The sequence below is a fragment of the Atta cephalotes genome, assembly GCF_000143395.1.
Source record: "Atta cephalotes unplaced genomic scaffold scaffold00005, whole genome shotgun sequence".
Lineage (NCBI taxonomy): Eukaryota > Metazoa > Arthropoda > Insecta > Hymenoptera > Formicidae > Atta > Atta cephalotes.
Genome location: NW_012130069.1, coordinates 4,678,491 through 4,702,275, shown reverse-complemented (window position 1 = coordinate 4,702,275; position 23,785 = coordinate 4,678,491). Strand labels below are relative to the sequence as shown.

The following is a 23,785-nucleotide window of genomic DNA, read 5'->3' as shown; positions in this document are numbered from 1 at the left end:
AGGAATTAGCACTTAAAAACAATCCATACGAAAAGTCCTAATGATGTATTTCCTTCTTTTTACTTGCCTTGTTAACCGTACCAGCGGCCAACACGAGATAATGAAGGGCGTGTTTAAAGTTCGTTGTTTTCCCCGCTCCACTACGCCCGAGAAAAACCAGAGAATGGTCCCTGCGTGTTGCCAGCATTCCTCTGTAAGCTGACTGTGCTATGGCATAAATATGCGGTGGCATATCTTCGCTTTTGCAACCTCGGAACATATGCGCGACCTACAGCAAGAAGGAGTGGAAAGAATTTTAATTTTAGAGATAAGAATCTTGAACGTGAAAATATAATAAATACGAAATTTAATAATACATGAATTGATGCAAATTTTTTAAATTAATTCCTTTTGTAAAGCCCAAGTCGACAATAATATCGCAATTTTATCAAATTGTTACATTGAAAAATTGTGATATAAGTTAAGTAAACTTCCAAAGCGACCTTACCTTTTCAGAATAAATCGCCAAGGGCGCGACTGGATTGATAATGATCATGCTGTCTCCTGCATACGTATGTATCAAGTTACTAGCATAACGTTGTCGCAGTGTGTGGAGAACGGATGATTCATTCAGAAATCGCAACTGCGAGAGTTCCTCAGCTTTATCGAACTGAGGTGGATTAGCCTAAACAGTAAACAATGAATAAATTATAATAACGTTTAGTTTGATCGATTAATAATTCAAAATTAATTATTTGTATGAAGTAACACCGTAATACCTTCTCTACATCTTCTTCGTCCACGAGCAATTCCTCTCCAGAGATGATCAATCGGATCCTCAGTTTTCCTGTGTCGGGATCGGTGGAACCGCATTTTGAGGCCGGAGTAAAACCTCCACGATGCAATAACCAGATTCTCTCGGAAGTTAACCATGCTTGTTCTTGCGCCAAATGCTCTTCCGATCGCGCCTGTGCAACATCACAAAGAAGCACATATCAGTATGCGTGAATCATCTATATTTATTTTCTAAAAAAGTGCAAAAGGATAAAAAAATATTTCTTATATTGAGATCTGTCTTAAAAAAAGATAAAGATTTTTTGAAAAATTCAATTCTTTTTAATATGCGATTCAATAAATATTTCGATTCAATAAATAGAGGAAAGTCGCTGATACTGACATTCCTAAAGCGACATCCCCTTATTTCTCATAAATTAACTATTACACTTTACTAATAAAAACTGATCTGTTTAATCTTTAATTAAAAAAATATTAAAAAAATATAAACTTAATTAAAAAAATATAAACGCATAATTCGTATATATTTATATTCATATATATTTATTCGTATATATTTATGACTTATTTCTATATGAAATCAGCTAAAAACAAATTGTATGAATGCGAAAATAAAATTCTTATGATTTTCTTTTTTGTAAATTGCATAATTTAAAAATAATAGCGACTATATTATTAATCGACTATAATATTACATCGTTTTAAATGCTTATAATTTCCCAAACGTTTGTGTGTGTGTGTGTGTGTGTGTGTGTGTGTGTGTGTGTGTGTGAGTTATATTATTTTTTCTCTTAGTTTTTTCATAATGCTGTTTTAAATATAAAATCGAGGTGCAGCGTAAACCAGCATACCTATCTAAAACAAATTACGAGCTAACTTAATTTTTGTAATGTTGCTTTATAGTGTCAAATAACTCTATCGGAATAGCTGAAGGCAATGGTACATATATGGGAAAGCTCTTGAAAAACTGTCACGTTATATATTTGCATTTTGCAAAATAGTATAAAGTAAATACGCATATAATTCAATAAAAATGTTTTATATCGAAGTGAAAAGATTCTGGAAAATCTTATATACATTCACTTGTAGATTTTATACAGATAATTTTTGTAAAAGAAAAAGATAGGAATATGTAGCATTACTGCTCACTGTATCAGTTTTGAAGCCCATTTTGTCAGAAATGCTTATTTCTGCTTATAAAAAAATTATTGCAAAATTACAAATAATATTATAAAAATTACTTATATTATCTGATAGAAGACATCTTTTAGTTTGTATATACTTAAAGTTTCATTTTTATTTCTTTCTTCTTCTGTTTAAGAAATCTTTTGTTTAAGAAATATTGTTTAAAAACAATGTGATATGTCGGTATCGGTGATCTTCCCCTATTTTATTAATTTTTAAAGATATAATTAAAAGCTAAAACTTAATATGATACTTTTCTTCAATTCTCTCTCCTGTATTTTATTCAGATAAGAGTAAAAAAATGACATTAATTAAATAGAAAATTGCTATGTTTTTTTTTCAAATTATGTTTTTCTTTTCATTTGCTTTCGCAGTCACGCGAGCCTTTCGCCTTTTTTTTTCCACGGCGCGAAATGATCCCGTAGCTTTTAGTTTTATCGAAGTTTCCCACTGTAATTTACTAAGAACGGCCTAGCGAGGACAGTGCACACCTACACGATAAAGTTGAATCGGCGACGTCCTCGACGATTTCGCTACCAGCGGTTAGACGCGATGAATCGTCTTATGAAACGTCTTATTGCGTGGCTGCGTATTACGACTACAGACGAACATTCTTGCGTACTATTAACTACGACTACTTATTAACATCCAAATGGCATTCACTCGATCCTTTCTATTTCTATCTTCTCTCATTTTCATGTGTCCTTGTGTTCTTCTTCAGAATGAAATGACTATGATCTCGAAGACATAGACAAATAAACGTTTTCAATTTGTTATTTCATATCGAACCAATATTTTTGAAATAAGAACAACTTCATTGGCAATATTGACAATAGAATTATACAACGGTCTTATTGTTAACGGTCATATTGATGGCTTTAGTGAATGTTATCAGCATATTCTTTATATTATTGATTAATTATAATTATAGGATGTTAATTGAAATTATGTAATCGTTTAAATGATTTATTAGTATTTATTAGATTTACGCGAACAAAAGTTAAGCGTGTCGCGCAGCTCTATTCTCTTTAAACCTGTGAATCACCGTTGTCGGTGCAGCTGCGAGTTCTCGCGTATTGATTTCCGCATCGAGCAATTGCGAAACGGTGACTCGTATGGTTCCACCAGGTAAGGAAGACAGAATAGCGAGTTTCCTGATATATACATTATTATATCAAGTCTCGGGGCTCATTGGTAGCGTACAACGCGCTATTGTTTCACGAATACGAGGCAAACGCCGCTCCTTCAAAGGCCTAAATGAGGAGATTGTTTGAATATTACGAGTTTGCCCTTTAAACGAGTTTCACGCGCTCTCACGCGATGACAATTTGCCAGAAATTTCCTGGGTTCTTTAAAGGCATATATCATGTTGAAGATGAAGCTTTATGCTCTAATCTAATGAAATTACACATCAGTATATCTCAATTCATTTTATCGAAATTGATAGTTCGATAAAGAATAACGTCATTTCTAAAATAAATTAATAGAAGAAAGATAATTCGAAGTCGAATAAATTAATAGAAGAAAGATAATAAAAAGAAATCATTTTTTGTATCTTGTATTATTTCGAAATCTTTTATTTCGTAAGAATCGACATTTTCTCAATCGTTTTATTAACAAAAATTATTTTCCATTGGTTCAGGCCAATGTATTCAGCAGAGCAGTTGGAGAAACTTCCGATTTTCTTTAAATCTTTTGCAAAACATACCTCGTCCGTTTGCGGCATCACCTTATTTTCCAAAAGAACCTCGAGGCGCTTCATACACTCTCCTTCGTCCTTCGCGCGATTACTTTCTCCGTGTTTCACATTCTTCATTATGCTTGACTCTACTTTTCCGTTCTCTCGTATTTTTCGTCTTATCTTCCTAGCCAAGGCTATCTCAAACAACTCCTCCCATTCGATAATGTCTTGAATTGGTTTCGCGCATCTTTGGTGACCTGGTCGACTCCTCTTCGATACTTTCTTTGAGTTATTGGCCCAGCTACTCTTGAAACTAAACATCCGGATCCCATTATCCATGCTCGGTATTTTCTGCTCTATTTCCGCTGTGATCCTATGCCACTTGCGTTCCTTTGGCGTCCTGATGACATTACTGTCATTCCAGCCTTTTTCCATTCTCTTAATCCTGTCGTCCATGCATCCTACACGCAAAGTATCCGCCCAGCTCTCCTTCTTGAAGCTTTTGGTAGCTCGTAATGATGGCGAATATTGATAGCTCCCATGAGATCCTTTGATTTTTTCTTTGGCATTGGATTTGACACTTGACGTTCGTTCGAGGAAGCGATTTGAGTTGATCAGTCGATTCTCCGGACAACCGTTTTGTCCAATTTCGGAAGAGTGCATGCTGTCGCTGTCACTGCACTCCCATGAGCTCGTACTATTTCTGCTATGTTTTCTGTCGAGGACGACACCGTTGCTGAATTCGTGCTGCTTCGAAAAATCCTGCGCCGGTGACTTTAGGATCTTTTGCGAAGGAAAGCCTTGACGATTGTTTTGTTTAACTATCCCACTGGCATGAGCTTTGCCTCTACAAGATCTGTGAAGAAGATGATGTGCATCGAGCGACATATTATCGACATCATCCCTGCTGCGTGGCATCTTCTTGATCTCTCTTCGTCAAGAGAAGCAAGTTTTACGTTGTTAGTTTTCCAACGCAATTATCACTAATCCCGACGAGGTTCCTCTTACGCAGCGGACTTTCCTAAGTTTGCTTGAGAATTCACATCTATAGAATTCTTAATTAACAGTCGAAAGTTGAAAATTTCTTCATCACTTAACACGATAATGCGAGATTATGTCTTTAACGTAAGATGTTTGATAATCACGAAACTTTATTATACTATATGTCTTGCTTTGGTTATCTTGATTGGTATCCACTAATAATGAATCATTAATCCTATCATCCTATTAATTCCACATTTTTCTTGAAGTCACGACATGCAATAGAAGATATCAATCACTTAGTTTCCACTATATATTCGCAATATATATCCGATATATGACATATCTTTAAAATCTATTTTCAAGCAGCACCGCTGATTATCGTTATCAAACTCGACCGAGATGTATTAATTCATGAAGATGTGAATGTCATCACGCAAATTTATCAATTTTCTGACACGTTTCTCTCAGTTTCCGTTTTAAAGCGTTTCAACCAACGACTCACATCCGCGAAAACTAAAACGTGGCTTTCTCCAGGAGATCCTTTCATGACGCGAGACTGCTACGACGGTCACGAGGACAGGACTTGATCACGAGGAGCATCACGGGGGTCTCCCGAGTGTCGACTGAAGTAACGCTAGTGCTCCAAGACAGAGACAGGTCCTCTCGTTGAGGAGAACCGAGGAGAACGAGAGAGGCGTGTGCCCACGAGAGCCGCCCGGGAGTTCTTTCTCTCCATCACGAAACGTAATTCTCCCGCTCGGCTCGTTCTCCACGTTCCTCCATCCTCGTCTCCCGCTTCTGTCGCTCAGCTGTCTCCTCTCAGTCCCTCTATCAGTCGGCCGATCATACGCTCGGCTTTGGTTACTCCAACGTCCTTCCTCCGCGACTTGTGCAGACAGCAAACAGTCGGCTAGTAGGCCGATCCGATTTCACGGTGATTGCGAATCAAGATGCAATTAGCGCAAATTCGGAGATCCAGGCGAAATAATTCGACATCTTTTTTCGCAACGTAATGTTATTTTGAACATATATATATTTTACCAGTAAAAGACTTAGTCATATATAATTCTTTACTTCCAACATAAAAAAACAAACAACAATTTTGCAATTTAAACCATTATTCAAAATTAAAATATTTTAATATGTTCACTCATTTTATCTACATATATAGTTTGAAACTAATGATATAGTTCATTGTCTGAAATTAAATGGCAAGCTTCCTCTTAGAGGCCACGGAACTCAACCTACGGAAGCGTAATGTAAGCGCAAGAATCGTTTCTAAGAAATACTCGACTTCGCTTCAAATATATATAGTTACCGTTTACTGTCCTAAACTCCCGCGTTTTTGAAAGCTTCGAACGAGACATGGAGGAAATGCCAGGAGTACAGAAGTGTTTATATATAGCTTTCTTCAGAAGGGAGTTCTAGGCAAGCACGGGAAGTGTCTTATTTAAGGAACTCTCAGTCTAGTCTTGCTTCTTAAAATGAAAACTAGCATATAATGAGTTTTTTTTTAAGTAGTTTTATACTTTGTATTTCGCCTTTTTGTTTTTTCTAAAGGTATGTTTTGCTAGAATATATTGTATATTGTACTTTCCAATTTTTTTAAATTTAAATTTTATATCTCGCAGCTAGCAGATGGAATTACGCCACCGTGACGTTTTAATTTTGCACATGATTATAAGTGTGGCGGAAAGAAAATCATGATCTTTCAAAGTCCGAGGAAAACATCCACGGATTAATCACGTGCAGTACGTCGAAGCGATGATTTGCACGTGCTGCCAAGAGAAGCGCATTCGTGAAGTTTCGAGGGAGCACTGAGCTGCTATTTTAAGAAACTTGTAACACGCGAGATTGCGTCCAACCAAACCGAGTTATCCGACGGACGGACATTGCCACAAACATGCGCCAGTACAGAGAGAGACGTAATATAACAGCGCAGCCGGTGTTTAGCTCTTTGCGAGTATCACCGCCATATTGGTCGCAAGAAACTACCGCAGAATTTCTCGATGTACAATAATTCGCTTCGCGCATCGGTAATATCCAAAGTATATATGCAGATGCCATATCGATTAATGAAGTAAATGATAAAAACAACTCTCTTTAGCTTCTTTCCTCATATCAGTTGAAATTCGCAGAAAAAGAGCCACTTGGACGAGATAATACCATTCAAGGACGTGTAGTGTTTGATCGATTGTGAGGAAAGAGGCAATTAGTTTTCTAAACGCGCTATTCTAGGTTTTAAATTATGCCAGATCGATGACGCATCGTTGTCATTGTTCGACAATGGTGTGTATTCATTGCGGAGACGAGGAACGTCCTGAATCGATCGTCGTGGGTGGATTGCTACACGACAATTTCTCTGTTACATTTTGTCTACGGCGCGTGGGACGCATCAGATTGATGAATTAAAAGTAGATAAAAAAAAAAGATTTACATACTGCGCGCACGCATACTCCTCTAAGGCCAGATCTCCAAAATAAATGAATGATTTGGACTAACTCGAGAGCGTCATGGCTTTATATTGATTTAACACGATTCAGTTGGACGGTAGAAAAGAAAAGATCTATTAACAACATTAGTCAATAGAAGTTATTGAAAATAATTATTCAATTACAGTATGAAATAAATAACACTTTATTTAAACAAGAGCAGATTTGCTGAAAATGAAAAGAACAGGAAGATTTGGGTTGCCTTGAGATTGTTGTGTAATAACTTAGCGCGATTTAATGAATATACGAAAAAAATGTATTAAATGTATTAGCCAACTGCAGTTTAATTAAAAATAATTTTATTAATTCAATGATATAGTATTAATGAAACAAATAACATTTTATTACAACAAGAGCATGACATATTTATTTCATTAATACTGTGTAATTAAATTAACAAGATTAGACTGTCTGTAATTGCTATCGTTAATGCTGTTGTATTAACAGCACTGTTTGGAGCTATTTGCTTCTAATCGATAGCAAATTTTATTGCTATCGATATACACGGAAAAAATGATATTAATCCAACATTATCTTTTTCCATGTAAATCGATAGTAAAAAAAAATTAGAAGCAAACAATAACAGTGCGATTTACTAGTATGTGTATGGAAATTGTTGATATGATCAGAAAGATTAAAACTAGTAATACGTAGAATGACGTAGCATATCTGGTATAAATGCTTCGCTTAACACACATTATAATTATCGTTCTCAATTATCGATCATTAATATCATGATTGCTTTTTTTCATTGCGACATACGTATCCGTCGATCGATGCTCGTTAGTGCAAACCTTCTGCATAGTAAGAAATTTCCTGCCAAGAGTAGCTCCTGTTTCTCACGGTGCACGATGTGCGACCGCGCTTCACGGTAACATTGTTCCATGCAGCGACTCGCGCTATGCACATTTTTTATGCTGCGCTTAGTGGAGAACGGACGACGAGGAGATAGGTGGAACAACTGGAATTAAAGTGTAGGTCGAAACGGCCGGTGATCTCTCGATGCGAATCGCGCGAGTGCATAACATATGCGACAAATAAGACAAACTCGACTTGACGCGCCGCATTCAATGAACAATTGGATTTCAATAACCGTTATCTTCTAATGCAGCACATGTCACTGTCCGATTGTGCTTCCAAGATTCACATTACCGTCTTGAAAAAATAATAATGAAATCTATCATTCTATAAGTCACGAAGGTAAATGTAAATGTAACTGGTATTTTGCATCTAAGAATAACTACAGTATGTATCTTGATAAGAACCTATCGAAAATATCGATAGAATCCATGAGGAAAGGTCGTTCGAGGTCGCACCAGATTCTTAAGAGAGAGAGAGAGAGAGAAAAAAGAAATGAAATGGAAAACGAGTCTTTTAGTCGCTCATGCTGCGCGAATTGCTAAACCGACCTTGTGCGTTTGGCGTAGGCGTGGTTGCCGGTGAAGTTATAAATGGTAGATTTAAGAAAGATGTCCAATTCGATGTGAAGAAGAAAGAAAAAAAGTCATGAAAATGTTAAAATGTACGAGAAGGTGAACATGAAAAAAATACATTTTTTTTGTACAAAATGGTTGTTATTGATAGCTGCTTTTAGGCGATCAGAAGAAACATGACAATGACGATACTAAATTAACATTTGAATCAAAACTGAATGTTGTTTTTGATCTGTTGAGCAGAAAGAATAACGTTCGATGACTCACGGATTGACGGACAGACCGGATTGACTGGTATCATAGCAGACGCGAGTCGTAAATCTATAACAGCGCGCGTACTTGGAGCCGTACAGTGCGAGTAACACGCTTACATTCATGCGTGTAAACCATCTTAATTCGATTTAAAATAAGCTTGAGCGCGATAGAATCCGTATATTCGCGATATGATTGCTCCATTTTCTGGGTATCGTCCTAACATTGTTTATTGATTCCTTAAAAACTTACACAAAACTATGTGTTGTCAAATTTAAATTTGGTTCTACAATGAAATTCTACGATGAACTCTTATGAACTTTTACATAAATAACTATAAAAGTATATCTGTATGAATAAATATAAAAGTATATTTGTATGTATAAAATAATGTATACATAAAATACAGAACAGAAATAATAAGAAATGAAAAATACATTTTTAGTGTACGTTATTATACAAAAAGAACTCCATGTTAAAATACAATTATCGGCAATTTTTAAAAAGCGAATTTTAAAGGACAAGAATAGTTCGCATCAATGCTAACACAAAAAGAATTAATTAAAAAAATTAAAAGATCGAGAAAATCGGTACGATATCCACAAGGGGGCAATGCGACGGTTACAGGAGGCAGTGTCAGAGAGGCGCTAAGAATCAGCCGAAGCGTAATGCACGCAGCAATCGCGGCATCTCTCGCCTATCGCAATCAAGATGCCTCTCGCTACGAGCCGCTGACGACTGGGGTATAACGCGTTAACGCCGTCTTGCATCAACGTGGGCAGATAAAAGGGCGGGTGCAGGTATACACGTATGTACCTATATACGTGGACTCCCAAGCCACCACGATTACGTGCATAAAATACAAATTACGCCCCGTCGTGCCGCGCCGCGCCGCGAATGCAGCGACCGACTTCGCCTTTTGCCTACCGATCGCAATTACATGCAAATTTATTCGCAGCGCTTGAGTGCCTATTCATTTTTGCGAAATAGCACGATGAAAATTTAAGCGATTCGCGCCATTTGGATTTTATGAGTTAAATTGATAGCGTATTCATATCTCAAATTCATTAAATTTGGAGATGCCTCTGTAATATTATTCTTCTAATTAAAATTCGGGTCGTGAATTATGTGACGTTCATCCAAGGTTAAAGGAACGAAGGATAAAAAAATTTCGTTATTTTCGCTGCTGAAGTGTAGTACGTGTTTCATCAACGGTATGCCAGCAATAGCTTGCAAAGCCATAGATGCATACAACGTGGAGGCCATTAAACTCGTGTGATCCTCCGCTCGCGTGGGCAACCTACTTTTTTTTTTAAACGTCCGATATTTATAGGCAATAAACTGACGTCATTGCAAGACTGCAACCGTAAGTGCATCGCTTTTAATGCTTTAGCTCATGTATCACACATCTTCTTAAGAAAGTACTTCTTGTCAATAACAACATTTGCATCGATCTAAAGAAATAATGAATTTGCGGCATACGTCGTTAACGATTGCGGCAGAGCTAACGGTGCGATTTTCCGGATGGAAAAGGAAATCCTGCTCGCGTTCTTACATACGGCGGAGATATGATTATTGGCCTACATATCGCGCGACGAATGACCGGCGCGGCGCGGCGGGGATCCCCCGGCGATCGGCGATATTATCACGCGTATATATTCAGTACCTTCCTCGCGGGCGTAATAATAGTGCTGCGGCGGTAACGACGTAATTACTCACTACGTAGCGCGTAACATGCAATTCTAATTACGTAATTTGACATTTACGTAGCTGATACGTTGAGACAAAATGGGCGAGTGAGCGAACGAGCGAGCGAGCCGTCATGTCGCACCGTGAGAGAGCGGAGAGCTACACGAGGACGTTGCAAATCGTGTACCACCCCAAGCAACTACTGACTCGTATTTTGCAGCTGTATACAGATCTGAGTTTAACGGCATTCGCCAGTTCTGTGATTAATAAGATTATAATTTTTTTATTGGTTGACTTTCAGACTTTTAATATCCGAAGTGCGACTGTTCCGTCGTTGATCTCGGAAATAAAATTCGCGAAATGACGAAATGATTAGAAAGTTTTATATTCAGAGAAAAAAAAAGTAGTAGTAATAGTATAAATGACTGTACAAATTTTGTATGTAGAATTAATGTACAGTAATATAATACATTCCAAACACATAATCTTTCAGCTTTTATTGCAATAATTATAAAAGATAATTCAATTATATAATTTATATAGGGATATCCAAAAAGTATCCGGTATCTGGCATCTCTTTTTAGTATCCGATCGGATAGTCAGATGTCATTAGTATCCAGAAATATATCCGATTGAAATTTTATATCATTAAATTGTTGATTTTTTTATTATATAAATGTTCTATAAATAAGTGTGCATATTCAATGTTATAATGTCTTATATGTTGCAAAATTATAATTTTTTTTTCTACAGTTATCATCTCTATTGATAATCAAACTCGGACGATAACATTAAAATCATAATTATTATCACTATTTTTCCCTTATAATCCTTTTCTTTTTTGCCCGCTTTTTTCTTTTTTTATTCAGCTTTTTTTAGACATTTTTTAGACTCGAAATTTGGTCGGATATCCAGAAAATATCGGATATCCGATAATTTTATGATTCGATGCATCCCTAATTCTACATATGTGATTTATACAATTGTCACTGAAAAATAATAAATTTTAATAAATATTTGTTTGAATAGTATTAATTTAACACTTTACTTATGGTAAACAAATAAAACTAAATAAAAAGATTATAATTAAATCAAATTAATGATTTTGATATTCAGATAAATATATGTTTACATTTTTAATAACTATTCCTCTAATATTATTCAAACAAATATTTATTAAACTTTAATACATTTTTCTTAACTATAAAAAAATGCACTATAAAAAAATGCTTTCTCTGAACATATGTCCAATCTTTAAATTTAATTTTTTAATTAAAGTTCTATGAACATTTTTTTTCAAAATATATTTTCCTAATCTTTCCTTGGAATTTAATATAAGTAATCTATTTCCTCATTAAACAATGTGTGAATTTTTAAAGAACGTTTAATGAGAGAAAAATTTTTATTCAATGTATACACAAGAAAGTTTTGAGAAGGGTAATCTTATTGAAACATAAAAAAGATATTGCTGTTCTCCACAATGGCATGTCGGCAGCACGTTCTTTACTATGCCGCTATACAGTCGGCTTTATCGACCGTCAGTAAATATTACACTCATTCTGCTATGTATTTTAACATCAACATAATGCACTTTGTTAAAGCTAATTGCCAATTACGACACGTCGTTACTCGTATTACTCCGACGTGTGTGCAAATTGCGCTGTTAGCAACGATGTTCATGTTCATGATTACCGTGTTCGTTTCATTTCTCAAAACAATTGCATTATTTTGCAATTATATTTGTATTATTGTAAGTGAGACTGGTGAGATCTGATTTTCTATTGCGAGATCAACAGGAAAGCTTAAACAACTGAATTAATAAGGTGACAATTACAGAGTTCCCTATATACCAAAGTAATCTACGTTTACCGTAAGATTTATGAGAGTATTTACACACTTGACAGATATACATATAGATATTTCTTCACATTCTACTTTGAGATCACATTAAAAAAATAGAATATCATCAAACTGTCATCGAGGGCTTTAACGAATCCTGTTATATCATTCCATTAGTATCATGCGAAAATATAATTAATGTATGTTTTGACATATATATAATGCAATTTGCATTTCATGTTTATCGATGAATTCTGCAGAAATGCGGATGCGATACCGCTCATTCTTGAGTGTGTTCGTTTGCAACGACGTTTCGATCTTGCGATAACGAGTAGGAATGTGCATTACGTCGCGTGACAATTTAATTTAATGAAGGCAGCTTCTTGAAAGCCTGCAAGCTCGACTACCAGTGAAGCCGCGGAATGAATGAGGACATCCAACATGTGGAATAGTGGTGACACAAATGTTCATTTTTGCTCACATTATAAGCGTCAATCCCGGATCAATGTGTATCTTTTAATGTTTCTCATTGTGATCTATGCAATTATTGCCTCATTTATAATAATTGCAGTTTCAGCTTTCGCAATAAAATACCAATTGTTCATCGCATTCGGGAAATTTGCTTGTAAAAGATAATTCTTTTTTTTTAATAGTATTTATATTTTTTAGGCTTTTCTTTTTAATTTGCACTTGATATATACTTTGACTCTTAAAAATGTGTCCAAATGCACCGTGAAAAGTGGGCATTTTCTTGTAACGGGTTGTGCCCATAGTTTAGATTATACCTCGAACTTCGGCGGAAACGAGGTATTACGGTACGACGCAGTCAGTAAAGATGTACCGTTATGCGATTGCTATGCCACTACGCCGCTCTAGGGAATGTGGGTGGAAAGTGAGCGTCTCTCCACTATTGTCTTCCTCTTTCCTCGCTACCGCATCACGCTGCAGCTCTGTCGCATTCCGCTGCAATTTTGTGCCCTCTTTGTGCGTCATCCTTATATTTCTCCGCGTACCCTTCGCTAAGTCGATTGCGTTTTATCTCATTACTTATGCTCTCTTTACTCTTTAGGTCACTTTCCACACATGATGTATCATAGAAATTATTCAAACTACAAAGTTATACATTGAAATATAAAAAAAATATGAATAGGAAACTATAGAGAAGCCCGAAGATGCAATGAATAATTTAAATTGGCGATTGTTAAAAGTTTCAGAAATGTTGTAAATTTCTCCATTTATTTTCTCGACAAACTCGATTTATACATCGACTGTATCAGTCTCTAAATCGTTAAATCAACGGGAAATGGCAATAGACTTACTATATTTTGATGAAACCGCAAACTGCCGGACCGGCGAAGCGTGCCGCTGCGGATATTTGCAGGTGCCAATTCGACTTGACGTCCGTCACAACCGCGTCTCGATAATTCCGATAGCTCAGCGACTGGTTGCACCTGCAACGAAATCGATACGTTAATATTGTAATGCATATGCATCACGCGAGCTTGCCCTTGAGCGTGCCGACGAGTGCGGTAAAATTCATTTATGTTCGTTTACGAATAATCACGTCATGAATATCCATGCGATAAATTAAGTGACTAACATTTCAAAGAGATGTGGATGGAAATTTTTCACGTGCCTGGATTATAAATATAAGTGTGAAAATTTCATTATGAAATTTTTTGAAAAGTAGCCTAGGGATTTTTTTTTATCGACTATTCATAGAAAGATTTATTGTTGAAATAAAAAAAGATATTATAAGAGAAACGCAAAGTTGATATCTCTTCCTCTAAGGATTTCTTCTTATGTATCAAAAAAATGTATCTAAAATTTTCTTAAGAAAAAAATCAGGATTCTATATTATATTGGAATTCTGAAAATGTTAAAAACGGAAGTATAATATCGAACATATATATAGAATACGTGTCAGTATCCTTCGTCGTTCACCTAATCCCGATTAATCACCGTTACAGATGGCTCCGCCTGTTATCGACGTGTCTGCGTACCCGATATGCACACACATTGTTCATCGAACGTGTATAACGGGGTACGCGGTGTATACACACGACTTACGCGCACGGGGCCGAGCTCGTGCTCTCGTGCTCAATACAGAGAGAGAACAGGAAGCAGGATGTTGACCGAGAGGGGCCTGTGCCGCGCGGCGTGTTACCTATACATAAATATGTAAATCACGTCACGTTCCTTCTGACGACTGCTATGTCGTGAACAGAGAAAGAGAATGAGAGAGAGGAGGGAGGGGGGGGGGAGGGGAAAGAGGAGAAGCAAGGACTGGTCCCTCACATAGATATGTATGTGCATTGGGGACCAACAACACCCGGTAGATGCAGCCTTCCCTGCCAGTATTTCCCGCTTGCATCGTTGACCATTCAGTTCCTTGGTGTTATCACGATGATAAATGAGAATTGCACATTAAAGCAGGTATCTTCACGCTCTGATACGCCAGGATGGCTACACGCGATATTTTCAGTTTTAAAGATATAATTTATTAAGAAACATACCTGCCGTGCAAATTAAAATTGTATTAAAATAAATGCAATTCCTAAAGAAAGAATTTCTAATATAAAAAAAGTATACAAATTTTTATACACCCTATATGTAGCGTATAATAATATAACGCTCGATTTGTGAGTGAATTACATCCGGTTTTTCCCCCCTTTGCGTCTCTCTCTTTCTCGCTTTTATGCTCATTTCCTTTCTCTTCCTCTCATCCTTTTACGCGCTCGATATTTTCGGATATTTACATGTTTGGAATGATTGCGCTCCGAGGTGCTTAAGTAATTCTTAATTCTTAGATAAATAAACACAATTATATATATATATACACGTATGACGATATTATTCTCTTCCCTATCGCACGCATCGTAGTTATACTTCTATTTTTCTCCGAGAAACGTTTCGTCATCGTTCTTCAAAGAACATCACCACGATGGTAGTTATATGCGGAAACGCGTGTCATGTTTCATCGATCCTTGGATATTTTCTGACGCGCGTTGACGCATGAAATCTCCGAATTTAGTCAATCTACTCCGGAGATTACATTCTGCGTGCGTGAGGAAGCAGTGAAAGGGAGAACGATGCAACGGACGGAATTATACATTTCGTTTCTGGCCGCAGGAACGCGGCGGCATTTTTAGCATTCCATGGCTACAGGGCAAGGTCAGATGCGCTTGGGCATCTTCTCTCGCCTCTAAACTCCTTTTTACTTTTATATCCGTTCTCCAGATCCGAGCCCGGACCCGCAAAGTTGGCCCCTCTTTATGAGGCGCACGCTCGTGGTAGTCGATTTGCTCGATGGTGACGATGGAAGAAGATCGGATTCTCGGTAAGCCTGCTATTTTCACACGACCGTCCCTCGTGTCTCGAGTACAGTTTTATTAGCGGGGACCGTGACTCACGATCCCGCTATATTCGTTGCCAACAGTGGCAATGAACCGGCCGCAATAATTTGTCCTACCAAGAGTTCGCCCGCACCTTTTGTGCATTCATGGCTGATCACATTCATTCTCGTTTAAAATAAGGATAGCGACATGATATGACGGGTGGTTGGACATCAATGAAAATAATATTAGTTTTTATAATATGCTATTTAACGTCATATAGTTATTGGCTGCATTCAACAGAAAAAGCAGCTTTGTTATAATAAGTCTTTAATATGATTGGTTTAGATCTAGTAATAAATTAAGGATAAGACCAATTATATTAAAGAACTTTACAATAGTTGCTTTTCCTACTGAATACACTCTGCTGTTGTCTATGCAAACAAAAAATACAAACTTTCGATCTTGCAATTATTAAAGAACAATAACATTTTATTCAGCCAAACGTTTAATTTTCTCACATTCTTTAAAATCAAAACGGAAAAAAATTGCATAATTGATAATCATTGTTTTTATTGATTAGAATGCAGTACATTTCGCTGCTGCGATGTATTAAAGGTCTATGGAACGACACTTGATCGACCCCTTTCTATGACCTCTGAAGAACCTAAAGATTCCACGATGCCTTTCACCACGTTCGACGCGAATTTTCCTGTGCTATAGTGAACAACATTTATATCTGTCTTTTAAACGATATTTTTAAAGAGCCCAAGGTCAATTGTGACGAACTCGATAAGTTAACAAAACGAGCGATAAGCTAATCATTGACAACTGATAATCTAAGGTCGCTATATCGTTACAACGCTATGTTTCGCCGCGTTCAATTATTAAAGACTGCTTTCCAGTAAATACCATCAGATTTATGCTAATAAGCTTGTCCCGCATTCAACGAGAGAAAGGTTTGTTCATAGAGTATAAAAGGACATGATCGGTATAATCTATAGAAGAGAAAAGTATAAGAGAGAGAGAGAAAGAGAGAGAGAGAGAGAGTATATCGCTTGCGCAATATTCAAGATACGCTCCGACTTCTCATCATTCAGCTGATGAGAACACTATTGTGTATGTGTGTACGTACGTATACCCCCCCACCCTACACACACACACACACACACACACACACACACACAAAAGTATAGAATCTAGGTAAAAAAATGTACTCTTGAAAAATATATTCTATAAAATTATTTGTTCAGACACGCAAAAGAAATATACGTGTATGTTAAAAAAGAAATGCGGAATGTTTCTAATTATTAATTTGTATTAGTAATTATTAATTTGTATTAGTATTTTCTTTTTTAAAATTATTAAAAAAAATACTTGCGTGTATTTGTTTTAAATCACTGTAATTAATATAAGGATTACCTTTACAGTGACACTGCTAGCAGAGCTCTTGATGAGATCGATGATCTCCTCGCGCGACTTGTCATCCACGTTGATCCCATTGACCTCGATCAGTCTGTCACCGGGCAATAGACCCGTGTCATTATTGTGCTGCACTAGAGCGCCAGGTTCGGCGAAAATCACTGGTCGCATCTGCGTGACGCCGTTTGCCGCTCGCTCGACGATCACGGCGCGACGAAGCGAGAAACCAAAATCATTTCGCGGTGGAGGTTGCCTCTGGATGGTGAGTTCCCTAGGTTCAGGTAACTCGAGCGGTACGATCTCTGGGAGTTGTAGTTCGATTCCCTGTTCTTCAAAGGAGACCGACGACCGCCACCTCGAGAAACCCTGAGACTCACCAACGGGCGATAGACTGAACGGTGGCGTTGCAAAACTCGAGTTTGTTGTATCTGTCAAGGAATCCGCGGAAGGACTAGCACTGGTAACAACCTGAATATAATAGAGAATACTACTAGAAATTACGTGTGGTAAAATTTATTGCTTATTATTTATTATTGATATATGTTTATACATGATCTTAAAAATGTAGAAATATAAGACAATTAAATCTTGAATTACGAAATATCTATAACACATTTATTATTTAAAATTTAGAGTTAAATTAAAATAAATTGAAATACTTAGATATTAATGAAAATATCTGTAGCACATTTATTACTTATTACTTAATTATTTATTAAAATTTAAATAAAAATAATTAATTAATAAAAGTTATTTACATTCACACAAAATTTTAATTAAAAAAATTTGTTTATGAAGATATTTACGGAAAATAAATCTATCTGATCACACAAATGATAAATATTGCAAAAGATATAATTTGCCCTCGTTCGTTTCACGGGATTTTCTTTCGATGTGTCACATCATATCAAATGTTAAACAAACCATCACTTGGCATTTCATTAAATGTTTCGGAAATGATTCTAATAATCAGGTTTCGCCACGGCCGATGCGCGGAAGAGAAAGCAGGATGTTATCTAACCTGAAGCAGTTTGGCGTCGATTTGATGATGTTGCTGTTGTTGTTGCTGGTATTGTTGTTGAATTGTCTGTTGTTGTACGATGTGCCACGCGGTTTGACACATTGTTTCCTCTTCACTGTAGTCGTCCTTATTCAGAACGCTGTTAAGATGTGTCGGTACGTTCTGATAGGTAATCACTTCGTTCTGAAGAGTGTTTCTCACCAACAGATTACTGGCTTCCTGGTAACTAGTTTCGGTGCCGTTCTGCAACGTATTTTCTTCTGAAAGAACGTTCGCGGCGCAACTGTTGACAGTCAATCGGGGTCCTTTGAGGATTCCTCGCTTCGGCGGTTTTGGTGGTAAAGGTGGTAAACACTTGCCGGACTGACCACCGGCGTGACTCGTCGTTGTCGATGATGTAGTCGTGGTCATCGTCAGAGAAGTGAGAGATGCCTCCGACGAGTCACTCTGCATTAAACCGTCAGATGTTCTAGTGGTCCAACTGCTGACACCAGCGCTAATCGTCGAACCTGGACCTGCGTTCTGCGAGGCGTCTAAAAAATCGCGGTCCAGATGTGCGAAAAACGACGCACTGTAATCCGCAGTGATGCCACTCGGTAACTTTTCCTTCTCCTTCCGACGACCAGGAATTTTCAGTGATCTACGGACCTGTAACAAAGCGCCAAAGAATGACATTTTTGAGAACCTTTTCAAATCAGTGGTGCTGAAAATATGTACCATATAGAATCCTATGAATTTTCTCAAGAGATTTCTTTTATTCTTTGAATGATGCGATTGTAATGATGTGTTGTCCATGTTGCAGAACAATTTTGCAATTTTTATTTTTCGTTAATGTGCAACGAGTATACGACCAACACTTCTTATCGCGTGAAACCACATCCAGCTGGCGACGATACTGATCTAAAGAAAAAAAGCTTTTCAAGACGAAATTTTAATGCATTTCTACGCTCTTTATTTCTATCTAAAAATTTTCTTACTATCAATTAAGTTCTTTATATTATCGTCATTGATGTACATATGTTTTTTAAATGCACAGTTTATTAATATCAATTGACGAAAGCCAATGGAAAATTTTATCATTTCATGATAGCTCTGTTTATGCTGATATGATTTGTAATCTGAACAAGATATCGGTAACTTCGTGCAACTCGAATTCGTAAGCAGTATCAGTGTACACTCATTTTGTCATTACAAGACGCGATAACCAATCGCGCATTCGTCACATGCTTAATATAAAAAATTAAACTGGCGAAGCTCACAATTAAGATAACAATATAGATTATAATAATCTGTTTCAGTTTAGCGATACAGGATAATAGGAAAATTGAAAAAAGTCACAGCAGAGTAAGAGTTTCTTAATAAGAATTCCCCTGCGATGTTCTTGCATTTACCTCGTCCAATCGCAGAAGCTCCTCCGCGGACATGCTGCTGCGATCGCGCTTTTTGACATCCTTCCGTTCCTTCTTTTCGCGCTTCCGCTTCTCCTTGTCGTCCTTCTCTGCGGCCTTCTTCATAAAGTTAAACATCTTCTTCACTCGCTAAACGTCCCAAGAACGCGAATGCGAGAAAGAGATAACATACGATATCTCGTTTCTCGATTGCTCGATTAGTCCCACGTGACACGATCGCGGGCAGTCTTGATTTCTCGCACCTCGTAGCATATATATATATATATATATATGTGTATGTGTGTGGCGTGTGTGTGTGTGTGTGTATGTGTGCTATGTGTTACGAATCGTGATCATGTAGCATCAACAAAATAAATGAACTCTTGCCGCGACTCGCGCGTGATCGACGCTATTGGCCGTGCGAGACACGCGGAGTCGCGCGCATCGTTTCGTCACCGCCGTCGCGATGCCCGACACTCACGACGACTTGAAAACCGGCTGTCTGTCACAAGTCGTTTCGGAATAGGTCGCGTCGTTCGTTCGAGGGAGGTTCTTCCAATGCCCCGGCTCGCCCCACAGCGCACCGGTGCACCCTATCGACCGGCGATGGGGCGGCATTCATCGGATTTCCCTTGAGATCGTTCCCTAGAAATTCATTCAAAAATCATTAGTCATACTCGCGAGAATGCATCGCTAATGAATGCGTATTTAATGGACGATCGAAGATCTGAGATTCGAAGATTTATGCATCGAGTTTGCTACCAAATGTTGAATGAAATAATAATAATTTCAAAAGTTTGATTCATATAGTATAACAAAAAAATTTTACCTTTTTAAATATTTAGCAATTCTTATCAAACAATTGGTATTATTATATATATTGGTTATATATATATATATGTTTGGTAATACTTACTACTCTTTAAATCTTTTAGAGTAAAATTTCACTCTAAAAGACTGAAAATTGAGCCAGCCTTGAAAAAAGAGTGAAAATATTTTCACTTTTAAACAAGAATGGCAGATTTTATTCTTTATTGTAGGAGTGGGAGTTTATTCTTTTGGAGTAAAATTTCACTCTTTTGAGTGGAAGTCACTCCAAGAATGAAATTGTACTCTTAAAAAATAAAAATTTGCCATTCTTGTCCAAGAGTGAAAAATTTTCAAGACTGACTCAATTTTCACTTCAAAAGATTTAAAGAATAAATGTTTAGAAAAGTAAAATTATTTTTAATAATAACCGAACATTTGGTAGTATTAGTTATTATCAGAGTTATTATTACAGACTCTTTTTTCAGTTTAGGATATTATTACAATAGGACTTCTGTATATAAGACGTTCCACATCAAACCGAGCACCTTTGAAACATCGTTTTTATTTTTTATTTTTTTAAATTTGCTGACATTCTACAGATAAAAATATGAAACACGTATTTCATGAAAAAATTTTAGATTCTTTTTTGTGAAGTTATTTACGCTTATAAGTTGCAGAAATTCATAAAAAAATGTCATTCGACATGTGAACATTCGAATTATTATTTCGAAACTAATAGTCGTACAAAAAAAAACGCAAGAGATCGATTTCAAAAATCTTAAATTCTATGGATAGGTTTTACTTTATCATTTTCAAATAAATAAATCATTTTCCATTTTGTTTATAATTTTTATTAATATCTTTCATCAACTCACCAATTTAAAATTTGATAAAAATATCATATTTCTACTTCAATTATAAAGTAACTCTGAAAATTTCAAAATGGAAGTTAAATAAATTGTATAGTTAAACACTTCTGTTGTATGATACGATTCGACATATGTATGTCGGTTTGATGTGAAATATCTCGTATAACTCTTAAAGTATTATATATTATATATACCATTATATTATCATTATATTATCATTGTATATTGCATGCACAGACATTATATGGTACAAATGAAAAAAACTTCGTAAAGACAATATAACCATATCCGATACTGTCGTTGTATTGTAGCTTTTTTTTACCATATATGATATTTACTCTACGATAATATAATGATAATAATAAATCGATATTATTATCATTATATTATCTGTCATTAAAAGTTACAGAATCCCAGTGCAGTTTGATCGAAATTGAAATTGGAATTGCACGGTACAATTTCCGCGCTCGATATAGAATAAAGTGAGTGAATTTGTAGATGGCACGCTTCCGGGATTTCTTTGACGCGACGTCTGATTCCTCCGCTTAACATCAATTTTGGACTGGAGGTTGCTTGGATATGGTGCGCGCGTACGCAAGGGCGTGAACCGAAACGCTTCTTCATGGCTGGATATTTCTTCCGGGATATGATTCGATATCGCAAGGTATGCGGAAACGGAGCGATAGGTAGCACGAGCAAGAAGCCCGAAAGAAGCAATGATAACGTAACCGTTGTTCGGTGCATGCATTCAGTCGACTCACCGCGAAGCAAAGAGGGTTTTTTATCCTTTTTCTTTCCAGAGGCACACCGAGCTCGCGCGAAACGCGCGAATGCGCTCCCCTCGCGTTTTCATCGCGTGATGCCATATAGTCAGCAGAAATAAAGAAAGTTGCCTAAGCTGTGTATTATCGAACCGATTACTTCAATGATTATCGACATGCGCGTTCTTTATTGCGTGAAAATTGAGCTGACGAGGAAACGATCAGATTTTATTTGGGATTCAATTACGGCAAGCTGCAATTTTTTCCAAATGTAACAGCGAGACAACGCAATCTAGCACATCATTTGCACCCTCGTTACTCGTTTATTTGCATAGTCTCGCGAAAGACAATTAAGAAGCCACCAGAACTGCGGCCTGAAGATTTACGGGAGTATAGAAAATTAGAAAGGCGACAATTAACCGCTGCTAATGAAACCGCATTCTAGAGATTTTAATTGTACGTTCATGTAGTTTCTCGTGCATAGTGCATAAACCATCAGAGAAAAGATAATTTAAATGTAATCGGGCCGACGCGGAAGTGCATTACGCAAACGTTGATCTTACATCATTAAACTATCACGCTTGCGAGGAAGTGAATGACAGATCTTTGATAAAAAAAAAATTTTCTGTATGAAGGACGTAATGTGTAATATTATGTACGTACTCTATTCACATGCGTGACGTTCAGAATACCTGCGCTATTCGCGATATATAACGACAATGTTCGATTTTCACCACACCTTATTCCACGTTTCTCACAGTTCAAGGGCGTCTCGGAAAATCCCGTCGAGTTACGCCGGCGAATCTACAGGCGTACCGATCGATTACTCGAAGCCGGCGAATTTTTCGAAGCACGCGACGTGTCGCCTCGGCAAACCGCTCCGAAAATTCCGACGACGATCGATGCCCCGATTTGCTCCGATTCGCGTATATGTAAACCGAGTGCGCGCTGTAAAGCGCAAAGAGAACTTTATTGTCTTTGCTTAGCAGCAAAATGAAAAGAGAAAAAGATTTGGATCTTTCCAACAGGAATTTATTTCAAAGATCTCAATCATATCACTATAATCTATATTATCATAAATATCCAATATATCTTAACGGCCGAAAAACTTTTGGTAGAGGCTACGTATATAAGGCTGGCGAATCTTCCGAAGCATGCAACCTTTTCAACGAGTCACTAGGAATGTCTCGACCGCCTCACGATCGATGCCGCATCCTCGCTACGCTTTGCACTTCGTTACTAGCGCGTGCGATGCTCTCGCCTTCTTGAGCTAGTCTGATTCTAATCAGCGAAGGCGCCCTACCTACGGGGTTCGATAGGCCACATCGATCGATCGAACTCAAGAACTGGAGAACGGAAGCGTGGCTGCTTTGTATGTTGTTTAACGCATATATTCTACGTAGGCGGCGGGCTCCGAAACTGACAGCGAGCGGATCAGCCATGCGGTGCGTGCGGCACGAGACACGCGTCACATCAATGGCATCGCCTCTGTACAACACCCGCCATTCGTATGAGCCACTACGACGCGCGCTCGCTCTACGACCGCATGAAATTCTTGGTCCGATGGTTAACGTACCCAGGTAGACTTCGCCTGGCAAATGAACTGATAGATGAGGCGCGAGAGCTAGTTTGCTGCAACACCAGTACCGTGACGGCCCAGCCGAGGTCAAATCTCGGTTGACCTCCTCGCGGTGCAACGCGCTGCAACGCGAGTACGTGCATCAGTCGGGGGAAGAAGTCAATAGCGGCGTTCTTTAAACGGCGTTACTACGACTCAGTCTCGTACTCGCTGCGACACGGGAGGACTGTCATGGCAGTCATGAATTGGAAGCGGGGCCGGTGGCGACTGC

General features: G+C 37.5%; 1 protein-coding gene across 1 annotated transcript in view; it reads right to left on the bottom strand.

Annotated features, from left to right (window-relative positions):
• Nucleotides 1-19,633, bottom strand: part of LOC105626599 (unconventional myosin-XVIIIa) — a 49,589-nt gene extending 29,956 nt beyond the window's left edge. The window contains exons 1-7 of the mRNA XM_012207892.1: nt 19,499-19,633; nt 18,108-18,755; nt 17,087-17,554; nt 13,649-13,780; nt 759-947; nt 488-664; nt 68-268 (exon numbers count right to left, since the gene is read on the bottom strand). Of these exons, the coding sequence (XP_012063282.1) occupies nt 68-268; nt 488-664; nt 759-947; nt 13,649-13,780; nt 17,087-17,554; nt 18,108-18,755; nt 19,499-19,633 (1,950 nt within the window). The remainder of the gene's footprint in view (nt 1-67; nt 269-487; nt 665-758; nt 948-13,648; nt 13,781-17,086; nt 17,555-18,107; nt 18,756-19,498) is intronic.
• Between the last annotated feature and the right edge of the window lie 4,152 nt (nt 19,634-23,785).